This window comes from Anopheles funestus, chromosome 2RL, assembly GCF_943734845.2.
Source record: "Anopheles funestus chromosome 2RL, idAnoFuneDA-416_04, whole genome shotgun sequence".
In the NCBI taxonomy this organism is placed as follows: domain Eukaryota; kingdom Metazoa; phylum Arthropoda; class Insecta; order Diptera; family Culicidae; genus Anopheles; species Anopheles funestus.
This window is the reverse complement of record NC_064598.1, coordinates 39,520,073-39,542,785: the sequence shown is the minus strand read 5'-3', so window position 1 is coordinate 39,542,785 and position 22,713 is coordinate 39,520,073. Positions and strand designations below refer to the sequence as shown.

At 41.8% G+C, this 22,713-nt stretch overlaps 3 protein-coding genes across 7 annotated transcripts in view; 2 read left to right on the top strand and 1 right to left on the bottom strand.

Moving 5' to 3' along the window:
- LOC125762071 (uncharacterized) overlaps positions 1-22,713 on the top strand; it is a 494,872-nt gene that overhangs the window by 130,595 nt on the left and 341,564 nt on the right. The window lies entirely within an intron of this gene.
- LOC125762058 (MAM domain-containing glycosylphosphatidylinositol anchor protein 1) overlaps positions 1-22,713 on the top strand; it is a 222,217-nt gene that overhangs the window by 90,947 nt on the left and 108,557 nt on the right. The gene's annotated exons all lie outside the window — the stretch shown is intronic.
- Positions 12,999-15,108, bottom strand: LOC125762091 (dead end protein 1-like). The gene is made up of 2 exons (XM_049423846.1): positions 13,733-15,108; positions 12,999-13,369 (listed from the first exon to the last, which is right to left on the bottom strand). Exons 1-2 carry the CDS (start codon positions 14,156-14,158, stop codon positions 13,217-13,219), a joined length of 579 nt encoding a protein of 192 aa, XP_049279803.1. The 5' UTR covers positions 14,159-15,108; the 3' UTR covers positions 12,999-13,216.

The window sequence follows — 22,713 nt, the reverse complement described above, 5'->3', positions numbered from 1 at the left end:
TTTATGCATCTTGCAATCATTGCATTTTGACGCTCATTTTCATTTGTAGCATCTCTGGCTCACACTGTCGGCAGCCACCATTTCAAACCTGTGGAAGTTACATTGACTAAGGAAGCCACACTGACCAGACCAAGAGTTTTGTCAGTCGGGTTGATTGGATTTGCTTCGTTTGCAAATGGTGGCAACGGGGGTTGGATTTTCATTGACGCCGTTTTGAATGAAGTGAAAGTACCGATAAGCTGTTAAGATCAAGAAATACAAATGCACTATCCTGGAATGGGGAAAGAACACGAGTTTATCCGGACACTGATATGCTGGATGCAGTAGATGCGCGATGCTGAGTCAATGTTTTTCTTGATCGGTTTTGGTTCGTGCAGGCGCTTTTGAACGTCAGCTAAACTTATGGCACCATATTGAGAATGAGCAAAGGGATATTTATATGCGAAGAGGTTTTCGATGAATGGAACTATTGCTCGTATTTCTTGCATACAGTATCCAGAACCGATTCCTTCCAATATAAAAATGGAGAATATATTGGAAGGTTGGCTTTTATGTGTTAAAATTTTATAGTAAAATAAGAAAAATTAAAAATTCACGCCCAGAATAAATTTCTTAATAAAATAACAAATTTTTAAAATGGCACAGAAACATCGGAATTCCCGTTCTGTAAAATAATGCAAGAGAAATAAAAAAAAACCCAGTAAACAGAGCAGAAACATAATGCAAATATTAGCACAAATTCTCTAAAGAAATCAAAAAGAATGAAAAACCCCCCTTCCTCGGACCCCGGGAGACCATCAGTCGTCCGAGTGTAAGAAAAGTCATAGTAATGAACGAACGTCACGGAAGCTCGCCCAGAAGGTACAAGGATATCCGATCAACGACGCAGTCAGTTTATGATGAAAGAAGAAGCAAAACAAAAAAAAAATCATCGCCTGGCACGTTGGTACGCGCTATAAACATTCCATTTCTTGCAAGGATCTTACTTGCAATGGTAGCTTTTTTTCTTCGTTTCTTCCAAACGGGTTGGGATTTATTTTTATTTTTGGTCATTTTTTTGTTTTTTTGTTCTGTGCCCGTGTTGTTCTCCCGGACTTTGGATGTGCACAATTCCGCACAATGCAATCTTACTCGGTTTCGTTCCGCAGCAAACCAAACAAGTTGAGGGTAATTTTGACGTTCGTGCGAGTAGCTTGGAGCTCAATTCTTGGTCTCAGTAGTAATTTCATTTACCCACCCCGTACCGTAGCGAACAGTACGCAAGGAAAAAACCCCTTTTGGATTGTAATGAAAATAGTCTGCCTTCGCTGGATTTGACTGAATTGCTCCTCTATCCCACCACCCCATCCACCGGACACAGAACAACCGGAAGACGCCGATACGATTTAGACGGTGGGTAGATTCGTTAGATTACGTTTTGGTCGTTCGTTTGGATAGACTTTTTCTGCTTTTCGTCCCGTTTTGCTCCCCCGCTGGCCACGGGGGAACCAGGCTAACTGTAATAAAAATTCAAATAAAATAAAAATCTTCCACCCCTGACTTATGACGATTGTTTTGTTGCTTCCTGCCCGCAAAGAACGCCATGCGTTCGCTGGATTTGCATCCGATGAAACAGTTCCGTTCAGCCCACGGTCCTTTCTAAAGCAGTAACTGGTGTGGGTGTATATGTAAGATTTTTTTTTGCCTCATTTTATTTCTTTTGTCAAAATAATAAAAAAAAGCGGCAAAAATATGTTCACGCTCGCGTCAATTTGTCATTTTGATTTTTTTGCTTTCTCCCACCCAACCTTTCCGGTTACACCCGGCTCACCCTTGGTTGAAGTCAAAGCGGAAGTAACTTTCTCGGAACGGCCACCATAAAAAAAACAAAGCAAAAACCTCTCGGACGTTGAGTGACGCTGATAAGGCAAAGTGCGGGTGGTGCAGAATTTTATCACAAAATTGTCACAACGGGAATACGGTTTATAGTTTTTTCGGGGTCGGCCTTACGCGTCCGAATGTATAAGCAGACCCGTATCTGATTTTATCTGCTCTCGGTTATGCGTGCAAAGCAGTCATTTTGATGAAGTCTGGTGAATTGATACGCTTGCCAAGGGGCGTGTGTGTGTGTGTGTGTGTGTGTGAGTAGCTTCGGCACTTAAAGGTCTTTTGCAGTTGGTTGGTTGAAATTTAAAAATATTGATTGAGATATTTAATATTAAGGTCTATAATAAAATCAAACAGATTTTTTTTGTTGTATTTTGACATTTTTAGGCGTAAACGCTTCTTTCCATACAAACTGGCAAGCCATGCTAGAATATGAAATAAAAACAAAAGTGTAGAAAAAAGTTTCCCACAGAAATAAACACATATTTCATCACGGTACTATCTGGTTATAAATAACTATTTGATATTCCACGGATACTAAATTAAAGAATTCTTAAATATCGGTAATGGACACGCCTGGTGATTTATCCCTAACCGACAAGGAACACGATAAGATCGGAAGCAAATTCGATTCGATATATTTTCCTCAAACTGATTTTCCTGCTAAGTTGTATAAGTTAAAGAACATTCATAAATTTTAGGTTGAAAAATAAGTTGTTAAAAAAAGAACAAAATTAAAGAGAGAACAAACATTTCCAGAGAATCATTCATATGAATCTTCAGTTAAAAGTCATTCAATACATGACACGACTCAAAAAAGTATTGATCAATTTTCATACATTCAAATGAATCCTCAAATATTTATGAATCGTTAGTGTGTACCTATTCCAAAAGGACTGACCGGTGGGTGGAGGATTCACAATTCAATGAGGATTCATGAATCTTTAGAACAGAGATTCAGAGTCATTCATTCAGTTCATAGCTCGTTCTGATTCATGAATCTGAAACAGATTCACCCAACACTAGGATAAACATATTAAAAAGTAAATAAATAGAATTATTGCAAAGAAGCGACCCTTATTTTAACGTAATTCGACTTATACACATCAACTCTGATGCATGTTTAGTTATAATTCCATTTCATGTCGGTTTACAGATCGATTAATATCACCACATATAGATTTCAAACGCATCTACTAATCATTGCACATTGATGTTCAATTTCAATTTCCCATCAGCCCTTCAGCGTGCAAACTGACACATTCTTGCACAAACGCTAATCGCATACAACATGTGTATCCTTCCTGCTGTATTGCATGTTTCCTCACTCGACCTTTATTAAACCACCATGTTTTAGCAAAACGATAGTAACCCACCATACTTTCTTCTTTTTCTACTGCTACACCCACCCCTGCAAAACAAAACCTCGGAAGGAAAAAATGATATTTATATGCAAATTACAGACAACAACATCAACCACACACACACACAAACATACACACACAGCATGGCAGGAACAAATCCCTTCTGATTTCATAATAATGTGCACTTGAATGTTGAGGAGCGTTTTCAAAATTTCAATATCATCAAATCAGAACCGCAAAAACGCGACCCTTTCAGTTGCTGCCGGTGCGCTCCTTCCTACGAAGCCGCTACGGGTGCTTCTGGGGCTGAGCATAATCGTTATGATTTTGGCAACTAGCACTCCTACACGTGTGCGGGGTTTTTGCTGTTTATTTTTAGGGCGAAACGTTGTCGATGTACGAAACCGTACGAGATGGAATGTAGAGAATATACCGCCGCACCAAAACATAGATTCTATGTGTCGCCCGTGTCCTTGTGCACACTGTCATTTAAAATATAATTAAACATAACCTCAAAAATGCACACCAACGCATACGTTCAACCGCAGGATAACGATTCGTGCTCAGCAGGATCGCAATCAGCGGTCGGTGTTCAATGCCGAGTGTGCTGCTTCGACAGTTTCGCACCCCAGAACATGCGAGATGCAAATGTGTGCGAGTGATCGTTTGTGCGATCGTGCAGAGTGAAGGAATTTCATTTCTGCGGAGGGAGGTGGCAGGATGAGTTACCATAACTGATCCTTCCCAGTCCTGACCACGTTGAGCGAGAGAAAACGAGAGCAGATGATATAATTTAATTGAAATGAAAATTAAAAAATACATTCAATTTCACCACGGGACAGAACACACGCTTCTGCTTGCGGGCTTGATGAAATATCACTTATCCTTTATTGCACGGCAGGATATTGCTGTTGCGTGTATTTGTGGGGTGTGCGATGGACTGAAGGTGTAAACGAGTTTTCATGTGTGATTGTTGTTTGCCTTTTTGGGGCTATTTTACAGTTTTACACCGGAGTGTGCCTTACTTTACATTCTGTAGCTTTAAACTGTCGTACTGGCGGGTGGATGGGCGAAAAAAAAAACGAACCAAACTACTGATATCAAACAGCCACGTGAGAGATACAAACAGATGAATTTCGCATTAAGGGATAAGATGAAGGGCAGTGTGAACAGCACAAGCCGGAGGTCACAGCACCCCAACAAAAGCCCAACTCGATGAAACATATCGAAATGATGCCACCAAACCCACCACCCAGACTACACTATTTGCCTATCTACGACTGATAATGTCATGTTGACGGCACGTTCTATTTCCCACGACCGTGACTCGGGGTCGCTTTCGTTTCATACCGTCCCCAAAATGGCGAACTGTGGCTCACAAAAAAAAGGTGGCCAAGCTTTGAGGCCGGATTCGATTTGATTCCTCCTTTGGCTAACACGTTCATTTTGGGGCTTGTTTTATGTTTTCTGGTGGTGGCTTTTATTTCTCGCTTTTGTTGCACGCTCATTTTACTATTGTTGTTTGGTATAATTTTGTACACGGGGCCCACCCGCAGCCCATGGACCTATCGTGGGGTGAGCGCCCGAGTTTTGTAATTCGCGTAAGGAAATGCAAGCTTTTTTTACGAGCTTTTTCCCTCCATTTTCTCCATCCACCCACCCAAGGCGAATGGGTGGGATGATGAAAAAAAATAAACAAAAAAAAAACACACGAAACACGGTTCACCGAACTAATGGAAACTCTTCTCATACGTAGCTTTTGTTTGTGCGCGCTAGCATTAAATGGATGAATATGGTTTTGCAGTTGAATTTTTAATTTTCCAAATTGGCGCTTCCTGGCAAAGAGGATGGTTCGTGTTTGTTTTTTTTTGTTGTTGTTTTATTTCGCCCCATTCTGCTGTACCACCGTCTACGAGTAAGGGTCGGTAGTAACCGTGGACAAATATTTCGCGACCATCCACGAAAATGACCTTGCGCGCATCCCACCGGGAGTTGATGGCAAAAGTGTGTTGTCGAGAGTTGGCGTTGTAATTGAAATTTAAGTGTTGGCTCTTGTTTCCTGAGCTGCTGCTGTTGCTGCTGCTTGTGTGTTGGCAGTAGCCGTTGTTGATTTGTTTGTTTGCTTGTTTGGCGCACAGTTGGGGATTTAAAATAGGCAGCATCGGTGGAAACTTTATTTTTTTTGCATGAATGATATCTCATTTTTGCGAACAAACATTTATAAGTTACAGCATCACGTTACATCGGGAGTGGATTGTAATTTACTGTTCAAAATTAATAACCTCGTGATATGATGCTGAACGATGTAGTTTAGTGGATGAGGAATTACTTGCAGGAAGTTTTGACGATGATTAGTAAAAAAAAATTAAGAAATAAATCCATCAACCGAGTATGGCCGGGATAAGCAAAGGAAAAGGTGGAAATGTCTTGTGAAAATTGTACAAACTAGAGATGTGCACACTGAGTAAGAGTGAGTGAATGAGTTTAATCGTGCATAGGAGTTTATGGTTTCAACTCAGCATAAGGAGTTTTTATGATTCTTCTTCTACTTACTCTTTGGCGTTTTTAATCATTCATTCTCTGTGCCGACTAATGACTCACCCCTTGACGTTTTTATTCACTCACTCTCTGTGTTGCCTATTGACTGACTCTTTTGCGTTTTTACTGACTCAATCTCCGTACCGTCTAATGAGTAACAATTTAAACTATCCAAAAATCCCCAAAAAGAGTACCAAAACACTTACTCACTCTTATTGCGTGTGTTGAATGGCAAAAGAGTCATTAGTCGGCAGAGAGAGTGATTAAGTGAAAAACATCAAGCAGTAATTAAATAATTAGGGTTAGAGTAATATTTTATAGACTCTCAAAAAAGTGAGTAAAAGTTTCAAATCTTTATAACCACTCTTTCACTCTGTTTCAACTCTCTGAAAAAAGTGAGTACTCTCATCTCTAGTACACACTTCAGCTCTTTAACACCAGAAATACCAAGCGTTTTAATCCTTGTTAGTTCGTAGCTTAATTTTAAACAATTTCGAAGAGTTGGAGTACAATTTATTTGTTTATTGCAGATCGTACTTTAGAATATATATGTAAAACTCATGTTTCTACTACGTTAGGATTGTTTAACCCCAAAAAAATGGTGGCGAAAATGAAGCGTTCCAATCAAAATGACTGTTACGGAAATTCCAGTGTTAAGGTCGACAATATGCTTAAATCCTTAATAATGAAGGATAAAAAATAAATTAATTTATTAAGAGATAAATTCATATGAAGCATTTATGTGAACAAAAAAAATTAAATTTTTTTTAATTCGTTACCATAGCTCAGTGAATGTAAACATATTTTTATAAAATTAAACAAACTTTTCTTTTGAAGTGAAAATTTCGCTCACCTTGGGTATCTATTGTTTGCTTGGAACTAATTTGTTGGCTTATAACTTTCGCTGCGATTAAGTCATACGGCCTGGCCGTCCTTATTGAAAAAAAAACTTTCGCTGGGAATGAAACGTTCAAAACGGTACTTGAATGCAGCAGCTCCTAACCCATTGACACCAAAAAAGGACGCGAACACAATTCACCCAGATACCCCATGGAGTATGATGATGGCTGTTGGTTTTGAAATGCCCCGAAAAATGAGCATGATTTCGTAGCGACTGCACCAAATCGCTTACCCCTTTAATGAGCTTCCCGAGCTTGCTGGTGCAGTTGTTTTTGCCGGGCCCCATTGTTCAACGCACACGCATGAGATGCAGTGCTACTGGAAACCGGTGGTAGTAATTTCATTTAATATTAACTGCCACACATGATGGTTGTGTCGTTTAAATTATTGATTAAAATGTACATTTTCCGTTCACTCGCCACGTTTGCAAAACCAAAAGCTGTGTAGAAAGTAGGTGGGCCAGAAAAAAATTTTGGGACCGAGAAGTTAAGCTCGCATTTGTTTTGCAAATGTCTGTTTAGAGAATAAAGCTGTGCTTAACAGTTGGAAGCTTTTCTGCCGGGGCCGTAGTTTTGTACCGGTGGGACAAAACCGTCCCCATGAAGCATTGCAACCAACCGTCAATTCGTCAGTAGTATTTTGCATCATCTGGTGGTAATTCCATGCAGACGCACGAATACGCACCATCCACCAGCCCATGTGTGTGTGTGTCGAAAGCACAATTTGATTAGCATTAGCGAGGAAAGCCGTGCATAATAATAAGCAACGTCCGGATGCTTGCTGCCATAATAATATGAGCTCTGGTATAGTAGCAGACCTGTCCGCTTTAGAGCTTCAGCGTTGATGCAGTTGAACATTACCACAACGCAAGTGCGTGTCCATCCGTGGACAATTGAATAGATCAATTTTAACAGCACGTACATCGCAAGCAGGTTAACACATTTGCGCTAAATAAACGCAGCAGTTGATAGGGTTTGTAGAGTTTGTAATGTCTGGAGAAACTACCCTTGGGGATAGCAACATGATCAGTTCTATGACATAACAAAGCCCAATACGTGGAAAATTAACTCGTTAGACGTTAGAAAATAAGACAATTACTGAACCGAGTTTGGTGATTTAAGTTTGTTGAATGTACTACAATCTGTGATATACCTACGGGTACCTTCTTATCCGGTATTTAATTTTTTGGGTATTTTCTGGATAGTTTTTTTTTTTGGTTTTTACCTGTTAAATGTAGGGTATTTTCGAACGGGAAAATTTGATCCCACTGATCAAGGTATTCAACAAACATGAAAGCAAAAAAAAACGGACGCCAGGGAGTTCATTCTTGACACGGCCGTTTGGTTACATTCAACCATGAACAATAGTTCTTTCATATGGAAAGCTGAAGACACAATAAGTCCTGTGATCTGGTGGAAAACATCATAAGAAATAGCATAGCTGATCATAAGAAAATAGCATTGGAAATCCTTTCTGTACTAACTACATCTGCAGCAGATTAAGAAAGATCATTTAGCAAATGTAGATTGATGCATAACAAAACGCCTAACGGATTAACCACAGATCGAGGTGAGAAGCTGACTTATTCGTCATAAAATTATAACTTAAGTAAGGAAATGATTTCCTCAAATGTGATAGACGATCATCACAGTGGGGATGATACCATAGACTCCGAAAATGATTGTTTAACAAAAACTATATGTAGTACGTATTTAATGATTAATTAATTCTTTTTACGAGAAATATCTGAAATAAAGTATTTGTTAATTTTAAAACTTCAACAAAAAAAACAATATTTCACCAACGTTTATATTAAAAAAACTGTTTTTCATAAAATTTGTGCTTATTTTAATAACCTTTCGGAAAACCCCAATTTATAGGGGTAAAAACCATTTTTAATGGTATAATATACCCATAGATTTTTCCTGAAATTAAAAACACCCGATTTTTTACATAATTGGCTACAATACTATAAACGATCATAGGAAATTTCGAAAAGCTCTTAAAGATGGATAAGCTTTCATGACTGTTGATGAATTTAACATTATAGTGTCATTAATTCGCTGTAATTTAGTAAGTTTTTACTAACTACAAATCAACTACCGTATTTTTTTTATTGATTATATGTTTCATACGTATGTGATTCAAGCAAACGAGATAGTTCTATCTTCTTGATTATAACGCCATAAATGTTACGTACTGATATTCATTAAACGACAAAATTTCTCACACGTACCACCGGCAGCTCAGTGTGTGAGTTCTTTCTACAAAGTTGCGTGGAAAATCGTGAAATCTGCCCTGGATGGGGGTTGCCTCGTCTGCTGTTCTTTTCCAAGGGTTACGAGATCCACTTCAAGCCCGCGCATTTGCTAAGTTTGCCGAACTCGAACGCATCCAACAAACCACGGTGACGGTGTTGATAATGATGATGAAGAAGATGAAAAAGCTTTCGTCGTACCTACGGAACCAGTCGGTAGCGGTTCTCCGTTCCATAATAATAGCTCCCACGTAATGCATTATTGATGTTTGGCGGTTTTTTGATGCTTCTTCATCCTGTTTGCTCGTGCCACTTACGGAAGCGAAAGTGACGCAAACCCAGCGACGAAACGATGTGCTGCAAAGATAGAATGGGAGTCCTGCAAATGACAACTCAACGACAACGGTGGTCACGGTGAGCGGGTTTGGCTCAACAGAGGCGGGTGGGAAGCGTTGGCAAAATTAAAATCATCTTGACGAGTGCTCGCGTGGCACCATTTGCATAATTTTCTTTTGGCATCGACCTATCCGGCGGCGGTGATGGATGGGTCTGGTGAGTTTCCGTGTCCGTCTCGAAAACCCGTCATGCTTTTGTTGCGCATTTGGAAGGCGTTGTGGGTAATGTGGAGATATTTTTTTGATTTTTTTTAACCTCCCAACCTGTCTCCTGGTCGGTTCGGCAATGAACGGTTCGATAACTTTATTTACCATAAATTACAGCACCATGGTGGTGCCTTTGCGCAGCGTTGATTATCCTTTTAGAGGCTAAACGCAAGCTTTAATGACAATGTTGGCCCCTTGATGTTTGGTTTAAAAAAGATACCGACGAAAGACACTGTGTACAACTGGTTTTAGCATAAACACAAGCATATTCGTAACGAAAGACGGACGAATCAACCCCTGCCACGAGGGTTATTTCTACTAGTCGGCGTGCTGTCGTTAAAGCTCTTGTTGCTCTTTGCATAAATAATCAGACTGCATAAAATTTAATGTGTAATACAATGTTCATTTACCCTTTTGTTAGCATTATTTTGCAACCACAACAATATCGAAAACATAATGTTGAAATCCATTCAACGATGATATGTAGAGAATTAAAGGAATTAACAACATTTTTTTTGGGATTTAAAAACGGACAGATATGATTAATTGAAACATACTAAAAAACGATGAAAAAAAAACAATCCGATTTATGTAAAATAGCAATAAATTGAGTGGTTAATTACACACCAAGAGCAAAATCTTCCTTCTTCCTCTGTGGTACTGCAACCTCAAGAGGTCCTTGATTTTAATTACCCGTTGCGAGATTATCACCGTACAGAAGAGACGGTCCGGATGGGATTAGATATTCGGTCCTATCGTGTAAGATCGTCGCCATTTCCATCTATATCACCGATCTACCCCAAGAACAAAATCCTTGAAGAAACATATTGGCAATGCCCTTCAAACCTGCTTCTTCATTCAGACAAGTTTTAATAGATAATTGAACAACATAGCAAACAAATCATTAGATGCCTTTATGAGTAACATAAACAACCTTTAAATACGATACGCGAACACCACACAAGATAGGGCTTGTGATGCTTAAGTGAGAACTAAAAAAAATCAAGTAAAATCAATGCAAACATCGTCCTACGATATCAGGAAGAAAATTTGTTTCCCTGCCCTTAGTGACAGAAATCGACGCCAATGGGAAATCGAAATCTGATTCGACTACCGGATTTATTCTACATTCACACACTTATACACTTGTGCTCTGTTGGCAAAGATGTCTGTGCGAGTAAGGTTCGTGCCAAAGCTTCTTGACGAGAAGGTCATGAAAATGGTACGGCATCATACCAGGTACGTGCCCAAGAATAAGGAAGAAAACCAGTTCCAGTGTCTCCTGCCTGCCGACTGTGGTGCGAATTTACACACGCGAAAGCGTAGTAAATTGTATCACGTACTGTTTGCATACGAATTACACACCGTTCTTGATATTTGCTGATTTTTTAGAGGAGGAGAGACAACATTTTTTCACTAAAACACGCTTGATCTGATATGAGTATGTGTGTGTGGTAAGCCTTCATACGGGTGGACAACTTCAGATGCCTGTTGAAGGTAGATACTATTATATAGATAAAAAAAAATATCATTACAACAGATCTATTTTTTTAGGTAAAGGGAACCGTCTTTAGAAAACTATTACAATTCCGAAAGTAGCAATACGTTTTTGCGTAGAATTTAGTTTAAAAATAAATAAATTTATGCAAACACGGTAAACTCCAATAACACATTTTTCCTCATGGACACGCTTTGTGTTCGTGCCTTGTAGCAGCTAACAATCAGCGACAAAACCAAAACTTCCCATAGTACAAATAGCACCGCATCATTGATGCGATAATACGCCGATAGATCGACAACGGCGCAGCTCCGTGTGTAGAGACGGGCCCAGGCGAGTAAAAGACCCATGGCATTGGTCTAAAATGCCAAGTGTCACCGTTGCTGCGAATGTAATTGACAGCCGAGTGAAAGTGATTGCAAGCAAATAAAATCATATTTTTCGGATTATCATGTCGCCCAGCATCGTGTGAACACTGGGTACGTGCGATGGTTTCGACGACGACGTCCCTGGATCCAGGGACACAGTTGGTGCAGCCGGTAGAAATGTCTTCAGCGTGTCAGTGCTACGTTTATTTTTACTGTTTATCTTCAAACATCATCTGCCTTGATGATGAACAAACAGCATTGATATTGATTCGCCCGGCCCGATGGGTTGGCATGATGACAGCATATGGACTCTGGCACTTGAACATGATCGTTTCCGGCCAAGCGTTTGGCTATGCTGTATGCTACAGAAAGGCGTGTATTGATGGTTAATTAATCCTGGGATTAGATTAAGTGAATATTTTCTCTTTCACAATAAAACTAATTGCATTCTTTGAAGAGGTGTTTCCGAAGAAGTGAACAATGAGTTTGAGAGCAAAAGCTTTTATTTATGAGGTCGGAATGTTTGCTTTGTAGAATGCATAATATTCGATGCGAAAATGTTTGAGAAATATACATTTCTAGCATGTTTTCCTTTACAAAACTTTGATGATGTTATTCAAGTTTGCTTAAACAAAAATACATAAAAAAACATTTAAATAAGACGTCTTACGAATATCCTGTGTACACGTACAGTTGAACTTTACTCAAACGAAATGATTAAAACCCTTCGTACCTTTTATCCTTTTTTTTGCCCGGATAACTCAATTATCGAAACAAATGCTAAACTAATTGTTTCCAAATTTGCAGTAAGAAACCCGCCCGTTACGAACGAAAAGTGAAAGGGAAAAACAAAATTGTTGGCCCAAAAATTAACGTCTCCTACAACAACAACAAAAAAACGGCCACCAGAGCTTTCGTCTTTGTTGCCTAAAGTTCGTTACGATTACAGAAATAACGTTCTTTTGGGTTTGGTTGCCAAAAAAAAAAAACAACCCACCCGCCGTCACGCTACAAACGTACAACTCTGGCCTCTTGCTATCCCACCCCGGCCAACGTCGTTCGTTGAGAAATGATGGGAACTAATGCGAACGGTCTGCTGTTAATGTTTGGCAATAAATTTTAACCACGATTTATTTGCTGTACTTTTGTGCGGCGCAAAGTCGTCCTTCCTCTGTCTCTATTTTTATGCTGTGTGGACCCGAAATGGCTTCCGGAGAAAATTGGATGCCCGTTTTTGAGGTTCCCAGCTACCCAGGGCGCGGTTGTTAATTGTTGTGCGTTTAACTAACCGAATTGAAATCGAATGTTTACGGTGCGAATGTTCTACGGTGGCTTAGGCTTTAGCTGCAAACATGGCGACGAGTAACGATTTTCTTTTTTAACTTGACCGTTGCTGTTACTGTAGAGGTTTGAGATGAGAACACTCATTTTGCGATACTGTTGTAGTTGAAGGTTGTACTTTGTAGATGCCATATACGCTACTGCTTAGAAGAAGCACTACTAAAAACATTTTAAGCTTAATTCATTTATATCTCAACCAAAAACTCGTGTTTCATCGTTCTGTTATTATGTTAAACCTTATAAAGTATAAGTTATAAGTTCGTTTTAATTATTGCAAAATTAAACATGTAAGACAATATTGTCTTGCGATAAATATAAAAATATGTTTGAAAAGACAAAACTAAGACAGTTGATTAGTCTCAAAAATGAAGATTTAAAAATGATCTGAAGTATCAACAGGTGAAAATTATATAAAAATAAGAAAACTAACTGAATGTGCTTGGATAAATATTAGAATTAATTTATCCAGCAGTATCGGTGTTTCATTGGCGTGCCATTGGCATAAGCCAACAGGATGATCCGAAAACATGTCGCATACGTTTAATTTTAATATATGCCTGCAGATAATCACGATGCGATGTAAACGTCAACATTCCTACTAGGTAACGTCCATTGTGAAATACTTGAGATTCAAACTGAAAAGAAAAGAAAACCAGACGAAGAGAAAAAATAATTAAACTGCAGTACGAATTTCCAGTAGTGATGGGAAAATGGTTCCAGAACCGGCTGCGGAACCGGTTCCGGAACTGAAATTGACTCCGGAACCGATTTCGGAACAGGAACTGTCTCTGGATCTGGAACCGACTCCGGAACCGGCCTCGCAAATTGAACCAACTACGAAACTGATTCTGGAACTGGAAGCCAGATTCGAACCAACAAGGTTTGGAGCCGGCTCCGGAGTAGTTGGTATACTCCGGAGCGCCCATCACTATTTTCCAGTGGTACAACGCTACTACTGGCCGCTGTGATTGATATGTAGGTAGCTAAAAGGTACTTACGTTCTGCACATAAACTATATGCTTTATCGTTTGCGATAGCGTATAGCCCGTGAAAACGTCCGATATTCTGTAAATGTACAGAGTGCGTGCTTCTCGGCATCGGAACAGTGCTAACTTATGGTTCACTGCAATACTCATCCCGTTGTACAATGTTAAAGCGCGCGGAACATTCTTCGGATTAACGTAGCTCACGTACGCGAAGCCTCGGTTGCGTTGTCTAAAATCCATCAGCAGGCGAATGGAACGGATTAGGCCAGCGCCCGAAAATACCGGAACCAACTCGTTCGGTCCAAAATTTTTTGGTATTCCCCTGACAAAGATTTCCACCGCTCGTTGCGTTTCTTGCATGTTGCTGCTGAGCCGAATGATGCACTGCCCGTTAATGTAGTGCACTAGAAACTCTTGATTTAGCCAGTTAATAGGCATTGTTGCAGTCTATATTATAAGGTGCACTACACTTTAATTCGATAACGCACAATAAATATTATTCCCGTATCGTTTAAGCGGGTTTTTTCTTCACGAAAAACGTCCGTGTAACGAGACGATGCGAACTGCTCAGATTCCTTCCAAGTTATGCTGACAGCACGTGGATCTTGCGTGCGCTATGTCAATGTGTGCGTATTACAGGATGTATTGCGCATCACGCACACAGCGATAATTGCGTACCCACGTGGGAAACATTTTTGGTATGCGTACGCTACTCAAGCTTCATGCTCCACACACACATCGATCTCCAGTTACTAACGAGAGCATAAAAAGAGAAGGGAGATCATGTAATCGCTTAAGAGAGAAAGAGTAAACTTGTGTCAGAATGTGGTGCGAAAGAGTAAACTTGTGTGGCGCAAAAATATTTGAAAGGAGCGTTGTGGAATAATTTCACGTGTACGCTGACGTCACGAAAGTTCTGGTGAGAGGTTAATTTTTCCTTTTTTTTATCTTGCAAAAAATTCCATTCCTGTAGCAGGACCTTCGCGTGTAATAAAGAAAACGAATCAATTTATCTTCCGTTCATCTTTTCCCCATTGAGGAACAAAAATAGATATAATTATATCCGTGAAGAAATCGAAAATTACTGCTAAATAATATTTAACATGCTTTCTGCAAAACCGTTCCTACCCGCTACGGTGATGTAAGTGTTGATCCGGCCAATATACGGAAGCTTTACATATTAAGTGTTTTATCACAATTGTGACGTTGAACAACGCCATGAACATTTTGCCGCCCCCCTTTTTGGCCATGGTTTCACCTCTGACACGCGACACCGTTGCAGTGTGGCTCTTTCCGATAATTTACTGTTTCAATTACATTGTCTCCAGTGACCGGTGGGTTGTCGGGTTGTGCGTAGAAGTAATACTAGCAGCAGTAGTAGCAGTAGGTTACCCAGTTCTTCCCCCGAAGAGCTGATCCACATGACACCGGCTGGCCGGAACGGATAAGTTCGACTACGTCCAATAATTTAGACCTAATTTATTATTGAATTAGCATCGATAAATCACACGGGAAATAATTACAATATTGTACGTTACGCTTCATCCCGCCTGATCCCCTTGCTAGTCCGCTCTTGTTTCCCTTATCGTTTGACATACTGGTGGCCACCGTTTAATTTTAACCGCTCTTCGACCTGCTTCTTGTTAACGCCGCAAACGTTTAAGGCAGGTTTGAAAGCGTTTTCGATGAATGAATAATTGAGCAATCAGTGGTTTAAATTCGCTTCCACGTAAAGGCACTAAGTTTGTACGAAATGAAGTTTAAGACACAACAATTTTGGCATGATTCCGTGCATTGTCTGGAATGCTTGATGTTTCATGTAAAGGGGATCCTTCACGGTAATAGTATGTTCTACGGCAAGATATGCTAGCGATACCTTATCAAACGATCAAATGATGCTCATTGCAGACCCTTTTCTGCCCTTAACTACATCGATCTGATTGACGGCAAGTGTTAATACGCGTGTTTCTGATTTAACTATGAAATGCAAAACGATGCCATCATGCTCCTAGTCAACGGCAATTCTGGTGGAATAAGCATTGTGTTTACAACATGAATAACTATGATCATGATATTCATGGAACCGCGTTGTGAACTCCAAACATTTTGCGTGTTTCATATTACTCACTTTGGGAAAATTAAATTGTAGAAGAAGGTAGTAAGTAAGTAAAGCAAAATCCAATGATTTTATTGGAAAGTAGTTAAATTCATATTCCTCTACAGAGCCCTTCGTCCAAATGCTCTGCTAGCTATCGTGTCTCGACGAACGGTTCCTTGTTTGTTCAACTTCAATTCAACTTCCATCGCTTCGATGATCTATTTGGTTACATTATCTCTGTCTCAACTTTCCGGTTCTCTCTTTTTTCTTCAGTGAACTTTCAATCTCACCCAACATGAGGTGCCACCTCACCTACAACCCACTTCCTGGCATTCACGTCATCCATAAAAATATTAACTTTAAGATAACCTTCAGAAAATTAAGTTAGCAATTGTGATAAATGAAATAAAATTACTTTAAAAAATGAAAATAGTTTACTCTTTCTAGTGTTTGTTTAAATTAGTACTAAAAAGGCTTTTTAAAAAAGATTATGTTAAATTATAAGAAATCTTCCTCTCCACTTCGATTATCGAAAAGTACGTCTAAACTAGTGATTTATTACACTAGGTTTAATGTTTAATCATCTATTAGACGAATAAAAGGAATCTACATCTTCTTCTTCTTTTCTGGCCTGCTCATGGTCGAGCACGTCGCGTAGACATGGCCTGGTCGCCAATCCGTTTCCAGGAAACTCGGTCCAGTGCTGCAGTCCTCCACCCCCGGCTGCATCCGATCTCCGACAGGTTTGACTCCACCTGATCCAGCCAACGAGCTCGCTGTGCTCCTCTCCGCCTCGTGCCGAACGGATCGCTGACGAGCACCTTCCTGGTGGGGCATGAGTCCGGCATCCTCATCACGTGCCCCAGCCATCGTATCCTTCCGGCTTTGACCACCGTCAGGATATCTGCACCGCCAAACAGCTCAGCTAGCTCGTGGTTCATTCTCCTTCTCCACACGCCCTGCTCGCACACACCGCCAAAGATAGTCCTTAGCACCCGCCGTTCGAAAAAAGCGAGTGCATTGGCATCCTCCGTTAGCAGGGTCCAGGACTCGTACCCGTAGAGGACTACCGGACGTATCAGTGTGCGATATATCGTGCATTTCGTGTGTTGCTGGAGCCTTCTGGATCGCAGGAGTTTGTGGAGCCCGTAGTAGGCACGATTTCCCTGAACAATGCGCCTTCGGATTTCGCTGCTCATGTTGTTGTCCGAAGTTACGATCGTACCAAGGTAGCAGAACTCCTCTACCACCTCGAGATCGTCGCCGTCAACTGATACTCTGCTTCCGAGTCGGGCTCTATCACGGTCAGAGCCTCCGGCAAGCAGGTACTTTGTCTTCGTCGCATTGATCCTCAATCCAATTCTGTCGGCCTCGCGTTTCAGTCGGGTGTACGCGTCGCACACCGCCGCAGATGTCCGTCCGATGATGTCAATGTCATCCGCGAAGCCGAGAAATTGGAGAGAACGGGTGAAAATCGTGCCCCGGATGTCGAAGCCCGCGCTTCGCATGACACCTTCCAGAGCGATGTTAAACAGCAAACAGGAGAGTCCGTCCCCTTGCCTCAGACCCCGGTGAGATTCGAACGATTCCGACAGCATGTTCGATACTCTCACCTTGCACTGCACCCCATCCATCGTGGCCTTCAACAGCCGTACCAGCTTCCCAGGGAATCCGTACTGCTGCATGGTGTTCCATAGTTCGGTCCGATCTATGGTATCGTAGGCCGCCTTAAAGTCAATGAACAGGTGGTGCGTGGGGATCTGATGCTCTCGGCATTTCTGGAGGATCTGCCGTAGAGTAAAGATTTGGTCGGTGGTCGATTTGCCTCCAACAAATCCAGCTTGGTAGCTTCCGACGAAATCTGTGGCAAGGGGCGCAAGTCTGCAGAAGAGTATTCGGGACAGGATCTTGTAGGCAGCATTCAGGACTGTGATGGCTCGGAAGTTAGCACAGTCCAGTCTGTCGCCCTTTTTGTACACTGGGTGTATGACACCCAGCTTCCACTCGTCCGGTAGTTCTTCCTGGTCCCAAATCCTTACGATCAGCCGATGCATGAGCGCGGCAAGCCTCTCCGGGCCCATCTTGAACAACTCTGCCACCAGCCCATCGCTGCCAGCTGACTTGTTACGTTTCAGCTGTTTGATGGCACTGATGACTTCGTCCAAGGATGGCGGGGGCACTTCGTCATCCTGCTGGCTGTCGCAATACTGCTCTCCTCTGCTTCCTGCAGAGATCTCCCCTGCATCTGCTCCGTTCAGGTGCCTGTCGAAGTAGCACTTCCACCTTTCGATCACCTCTCGCTCGTCCGACAGGATATCTCCCTCCTCGTTGCGGCACATAGCGGTTATGGGAGTAAAACCGCCTCGTGCCGCATTCAGCATCCTGTAGAACTTACGAGTTTCCCCCGACTGGGATAGCTGCTGCATAAGTTGCTCATCCGACTCTTCGAAGCTGCGCTTCTTGTCCTGGAAGAGTCGGGTCTGCTGCCTTCTCAGTCGTCTGTAGTCTTCCACGTTCTGCCTGGTCTCGCGCTGGAGCATGCGAGTACGCGCTGCGTTCTTCTCGGACAGTGCTCGCCCGCACTCATCATCAAACCATTCCTTCCTCCGGTTAGGTGTTACGCGGCCAATAGTTCGATCGGCCGTGCTGCTGATGGCTTGTTCCATCATACGCCAATGGTCATTGAGGGACATCGCCTCGAAGGTGGTGTCCTCCGGCAACGCTTCCCCTAGCGTGGTCGCGAAGTCCCTCGCCACATCAGCTTGCCGCAACCGATCTATGTCGAGCCTTGGGGTGGGCTGATAGCGCAGCTTATTGGCTGCGCACAGTTTCTGGCGTAACTTAACCATAACCAGGAAATGGTCTGAGTCGACGTTTGCTCCCCTGTACGTACGTACGTCGATAATGTCCGAGAAGTGCCTTCCATCGATGAGAACGTAGTCAATCTGGGAATATGTCTGCTGTGGTGATCTCCAGGTGTAGCTGAAGCGTGGTGCGTGCTGGAAGAAGGTGCTGCGAATGGTCATGTGCTTGGAGGAGGCGAAGTTTATTAGGCGGAGCCCATTGTCGTTTGTCAGCTGGTGGGCGCTGAAACTACCTATCATGGGTTTGTATGCCTCCTCCCGTCCGACCTGAGCGTTAAAGTCTCCGATGACGATCTTGACGTCGTGTTGTGGGCAGCGGTCGTACTCCCTCTCCAGCTGCGTATAAAATAGCTCCTTATCGTCATCGGTGCTTCCAAGGTGCGGACTATGCACGTTAATAATGCTCAGGTTGAAGAACCTTCCACGAACCCTCAACCTGCACATCCGTTCGTTGATCGGCCACCAACCGATTACCCTCTTTCGCATCGCACCTATGACCAGGAACGCTGTACCGAGTTCATGCTTTTCACCACCGCTCTGGTAGATCATGCAATCACTGCGGTAGGGGCGCTCCGTAACTCCTTTCCAGCGCACCTCCTGAAGTGCTACTATACCGAAGCCGCGGGCCCTCACCTCGTCCGAAAGAATGCGGGTACTTCCGGGTGCTGTGAGGGATCTGCAGTTCCATGTCCCGAGTTTCCAATCGTAGTCCTTGTTCAGTTGCGTGGGTCGGTATCCGTTAATCCGATTCGAAAATTCTTGGTTTCCTTTCGTTGCATTTGTATTGGGGGTGGCTTGCAAGGCCTCTCCCCCAAACCCCTGTCTCGTCGGAGGGCCTACGCATCCTAGCTGTTTAAAGTCCCGTAGGGTACCAGGACAGAAGGGACATCCAGCCGCCCCTAACATGGAGAACAGACGCTGGCTGTCCCCCTCCGCTCAATTTAGCCATATACCCCATCTTCCCAAGGGGTTGGGTTTCCCCGTATACCCAAGCTCAGATATTTGGAGAGATATGTTACCATTCTGTACGACGGGGACGTATTGAGTCGGAGTAGGGTATGGAGTGCCTATATTATCCTTCGAGAGGCTTCGGATCCATACCCATATCAGTGCGGTATGGCTACATACACTGACAACAGAACAAGAAAGTAGAAAAGCAATCTACATATGAAGTATATAATTATGGTTGAGTTTAATGCACTTTTGTTGTAAATATCACTACCACAGAATTTCTCAAATAGCTATAAGTATTAGTCACGTTTATCGTTTTTAACACTTTTTTGATAATGAAAAAAAGAGTGCTAAATATAAATTAAAAAAAAGATTCATACAAACATTCCAATATCATTGTTTGTTGTATGTTTTGTTCCAAACAGCTTTATTAGAACAGCAGTCAGGGAATATTTTGCTCAAGTATAATTTTGCCAGAACAAAAAACCGATGGATCCTAAGGCCATAATCCAACCTTCTTTCCTCAACACCTCAACAACAATCTTTGGTCTGTATCAAGATGCACGAGAAGTTTACCGAATGGGTTCGGGCAGCAGGAAGAACAAAACACCAACCAAAAGCGGAAGTCCGTTTTAAGAAAATCCAAACAGAATAGGATATTAGAACTTCATCGGTAAATATCCGTTTCGTGGTTCAAACCTTTACGATCCAAAATCATCCCAACGGTTTTGCTGCTGCCCCTGGCTCCTCCGTTGGATAGCTGCCTGTGGTACGAACCAAAGCGGACTTAAACGGATCTTTCATATCGGTGGTATATTTATCCATCGTTTCTTCCCACAGCACTACTACACTTCTTCTATACACACCACAGGACACTTACAGGTTGGAAGACTTTACCGCGATTTTCGAACGCAGTATGGAAGGGACAGTATTGGGATAGAGCAGTAAGCTCAAAATTGTGACCCGGAGCGAGTTTCGTCTACTGATACCCATACCCATAGATTGGTCGTAATCATTGTCTTCATCATCTTCGTACCAGTGTTTCCCACGTGCAGTAACCATTTTTCTATTTCCGGTCCAACCGGTGGTGAAGCGATACTTCCCAGCACGAGCACGAGGATGGTGCCGAGAAAGGAATTGAAGACAGGACTATTGGTGCCTCGAGGACTAAAACTTGCTTACGAAACTTACTCCATTATCCGAAACCCCGGGTAGTGTGCAAGCAGTACGCCTTTGCCTCTGTTTACTGCTTCCGGATGTCCTCGGGGTGTATTCTGTCTTGGCTGCTCCTTTGGCAGGTTTGTGCTTCGATGTCAATGATGCGGAAAAATGATTGAACCCTTACCCCATGGATAGCCTTTTTCTCCCTCAGGTGAAGTGTGTGTGTGTGTTGGAGGGTTTTGTTGGACGCTTACCCGGGTTTCATCTGGTGGATGTAAAAAGATCCGATTCGGGTCCGTTACAAAAAAAACTCGTCCCGATAAAGAAAGAATTTTACAAAGTCAACCCAACCGAGGGTGGGGAGGGGGTCTTTCTGTGGACGAGGACGTTTCATAATTATTCCCGTAAAAATGCTACAAAATTTGCATTTCATGTTGCAAAGAAAAAGACCCAGTTCTTGGTGCGACCGAATGCAGGAAGGATGGCATCGAAACCCTCCTGCCATCCGCCCGGACCTTCGTTATCTGGAAAATATTCATTTCCTTGCCTTGGTTTCTCTTTACGAACCGTTTAATTGAAGTAATGGATGCTTCCGTTGCTTTCCAGGACTTTGGGTGGTTGGGACCAATTGAGCGCTAAATAAAGATAAGAACACTGGAAGGATACGACGGTCCGGTTATATTGTGAGTTCATTCAGATATTTTCCGAATAAAGCAAAAAGGACGATAGTAAAAAAAAAAACAAGTGAGATCGAACAAGGAAGGTACAGCAGTCGCCACCGGGTTCAGGTTGAAACTTGGCCTAATTCCTTGCCATGGTACCAATGGTGGAGTGCTCGTATGGGTACGAACGGAACTACTCCCTTTTTGCACATAGTCCAAAGCGGGGGCTTTTGTTCGTCTTTAGAGTAGATGCCGGCCTGTACAGCACCTGGGCGACAATTAGCGAGGAGATGAACGTCATTTGTTCGGTTTGATTGCGGCCATTAGTTTTCGGATGATATCGTACCGGTGGTCCTATAACGTGGTTCGTCGTTTTTACAATGGGGTTACTTTATAGGTAGAAGACCTTCCGCAAGCTCTTCCAGGGGTAGTTTTCACGCGGGTTTGGGGATTCAATTAAAAAGGCCTGTATATCTGCATGGAAGGTAGAAGGAAGTATGGGCATGGGTTAAACTTGAGTTTAACCTTACTTCGAGTAAGGTAAAATTAATTAACCATTCGAACGAAAAGATGTAACGGAAATCTATAGGAAAACAGTTAATTGAAACTAGTCATTTGTAATAGATCTGAGAGAGAAATTAAAGAAGAATTAGAATTATTTTTCCCACGGTAAAATTGGGTTTTCGAATACATTGCTATGGGGTTTCGGTTTATTTTAAAGAAAATTCTATAATGCTATAGATCAGACATTTGTAACCTGAGGCCCGCGGGCGAAGCACATACGCCAAACTAGTTTCAAAGATTCTAGCAATTTTTTTTTTCAAAATATTTACATATGTTTTCCAACTAAATCAACATAATATTTTTCTGAACTTTTTGCCAAACATTAGGATAGATCTTGAATGCTGTTGTTGCTGAAATATTATTTATTAATTAATATTAATTACATTAAATATAACTACCTTAAGAAGAAGTTTTAAAATACATTGTAAGACAATTTTTACATAACGTAAAATACGTAAAAATTACCTTACTTAAAAAACATTCTCAGATCGTTCCGCAATACTCAAAAATAAGAAAAAAAAGTTACATCCATATATGTGGTCCGAAACACCATTTGATTTTGAATTTTGTAGAAAAAGAAATTATACGATACGATAAAAAATATTTTAGATGATCTGATTTTTCAATTAATTCCTTCCAGGCAATCTCTATTGCAATTCTTGATAAGGAAACTTTGGCTTGTTGAAGCATAAT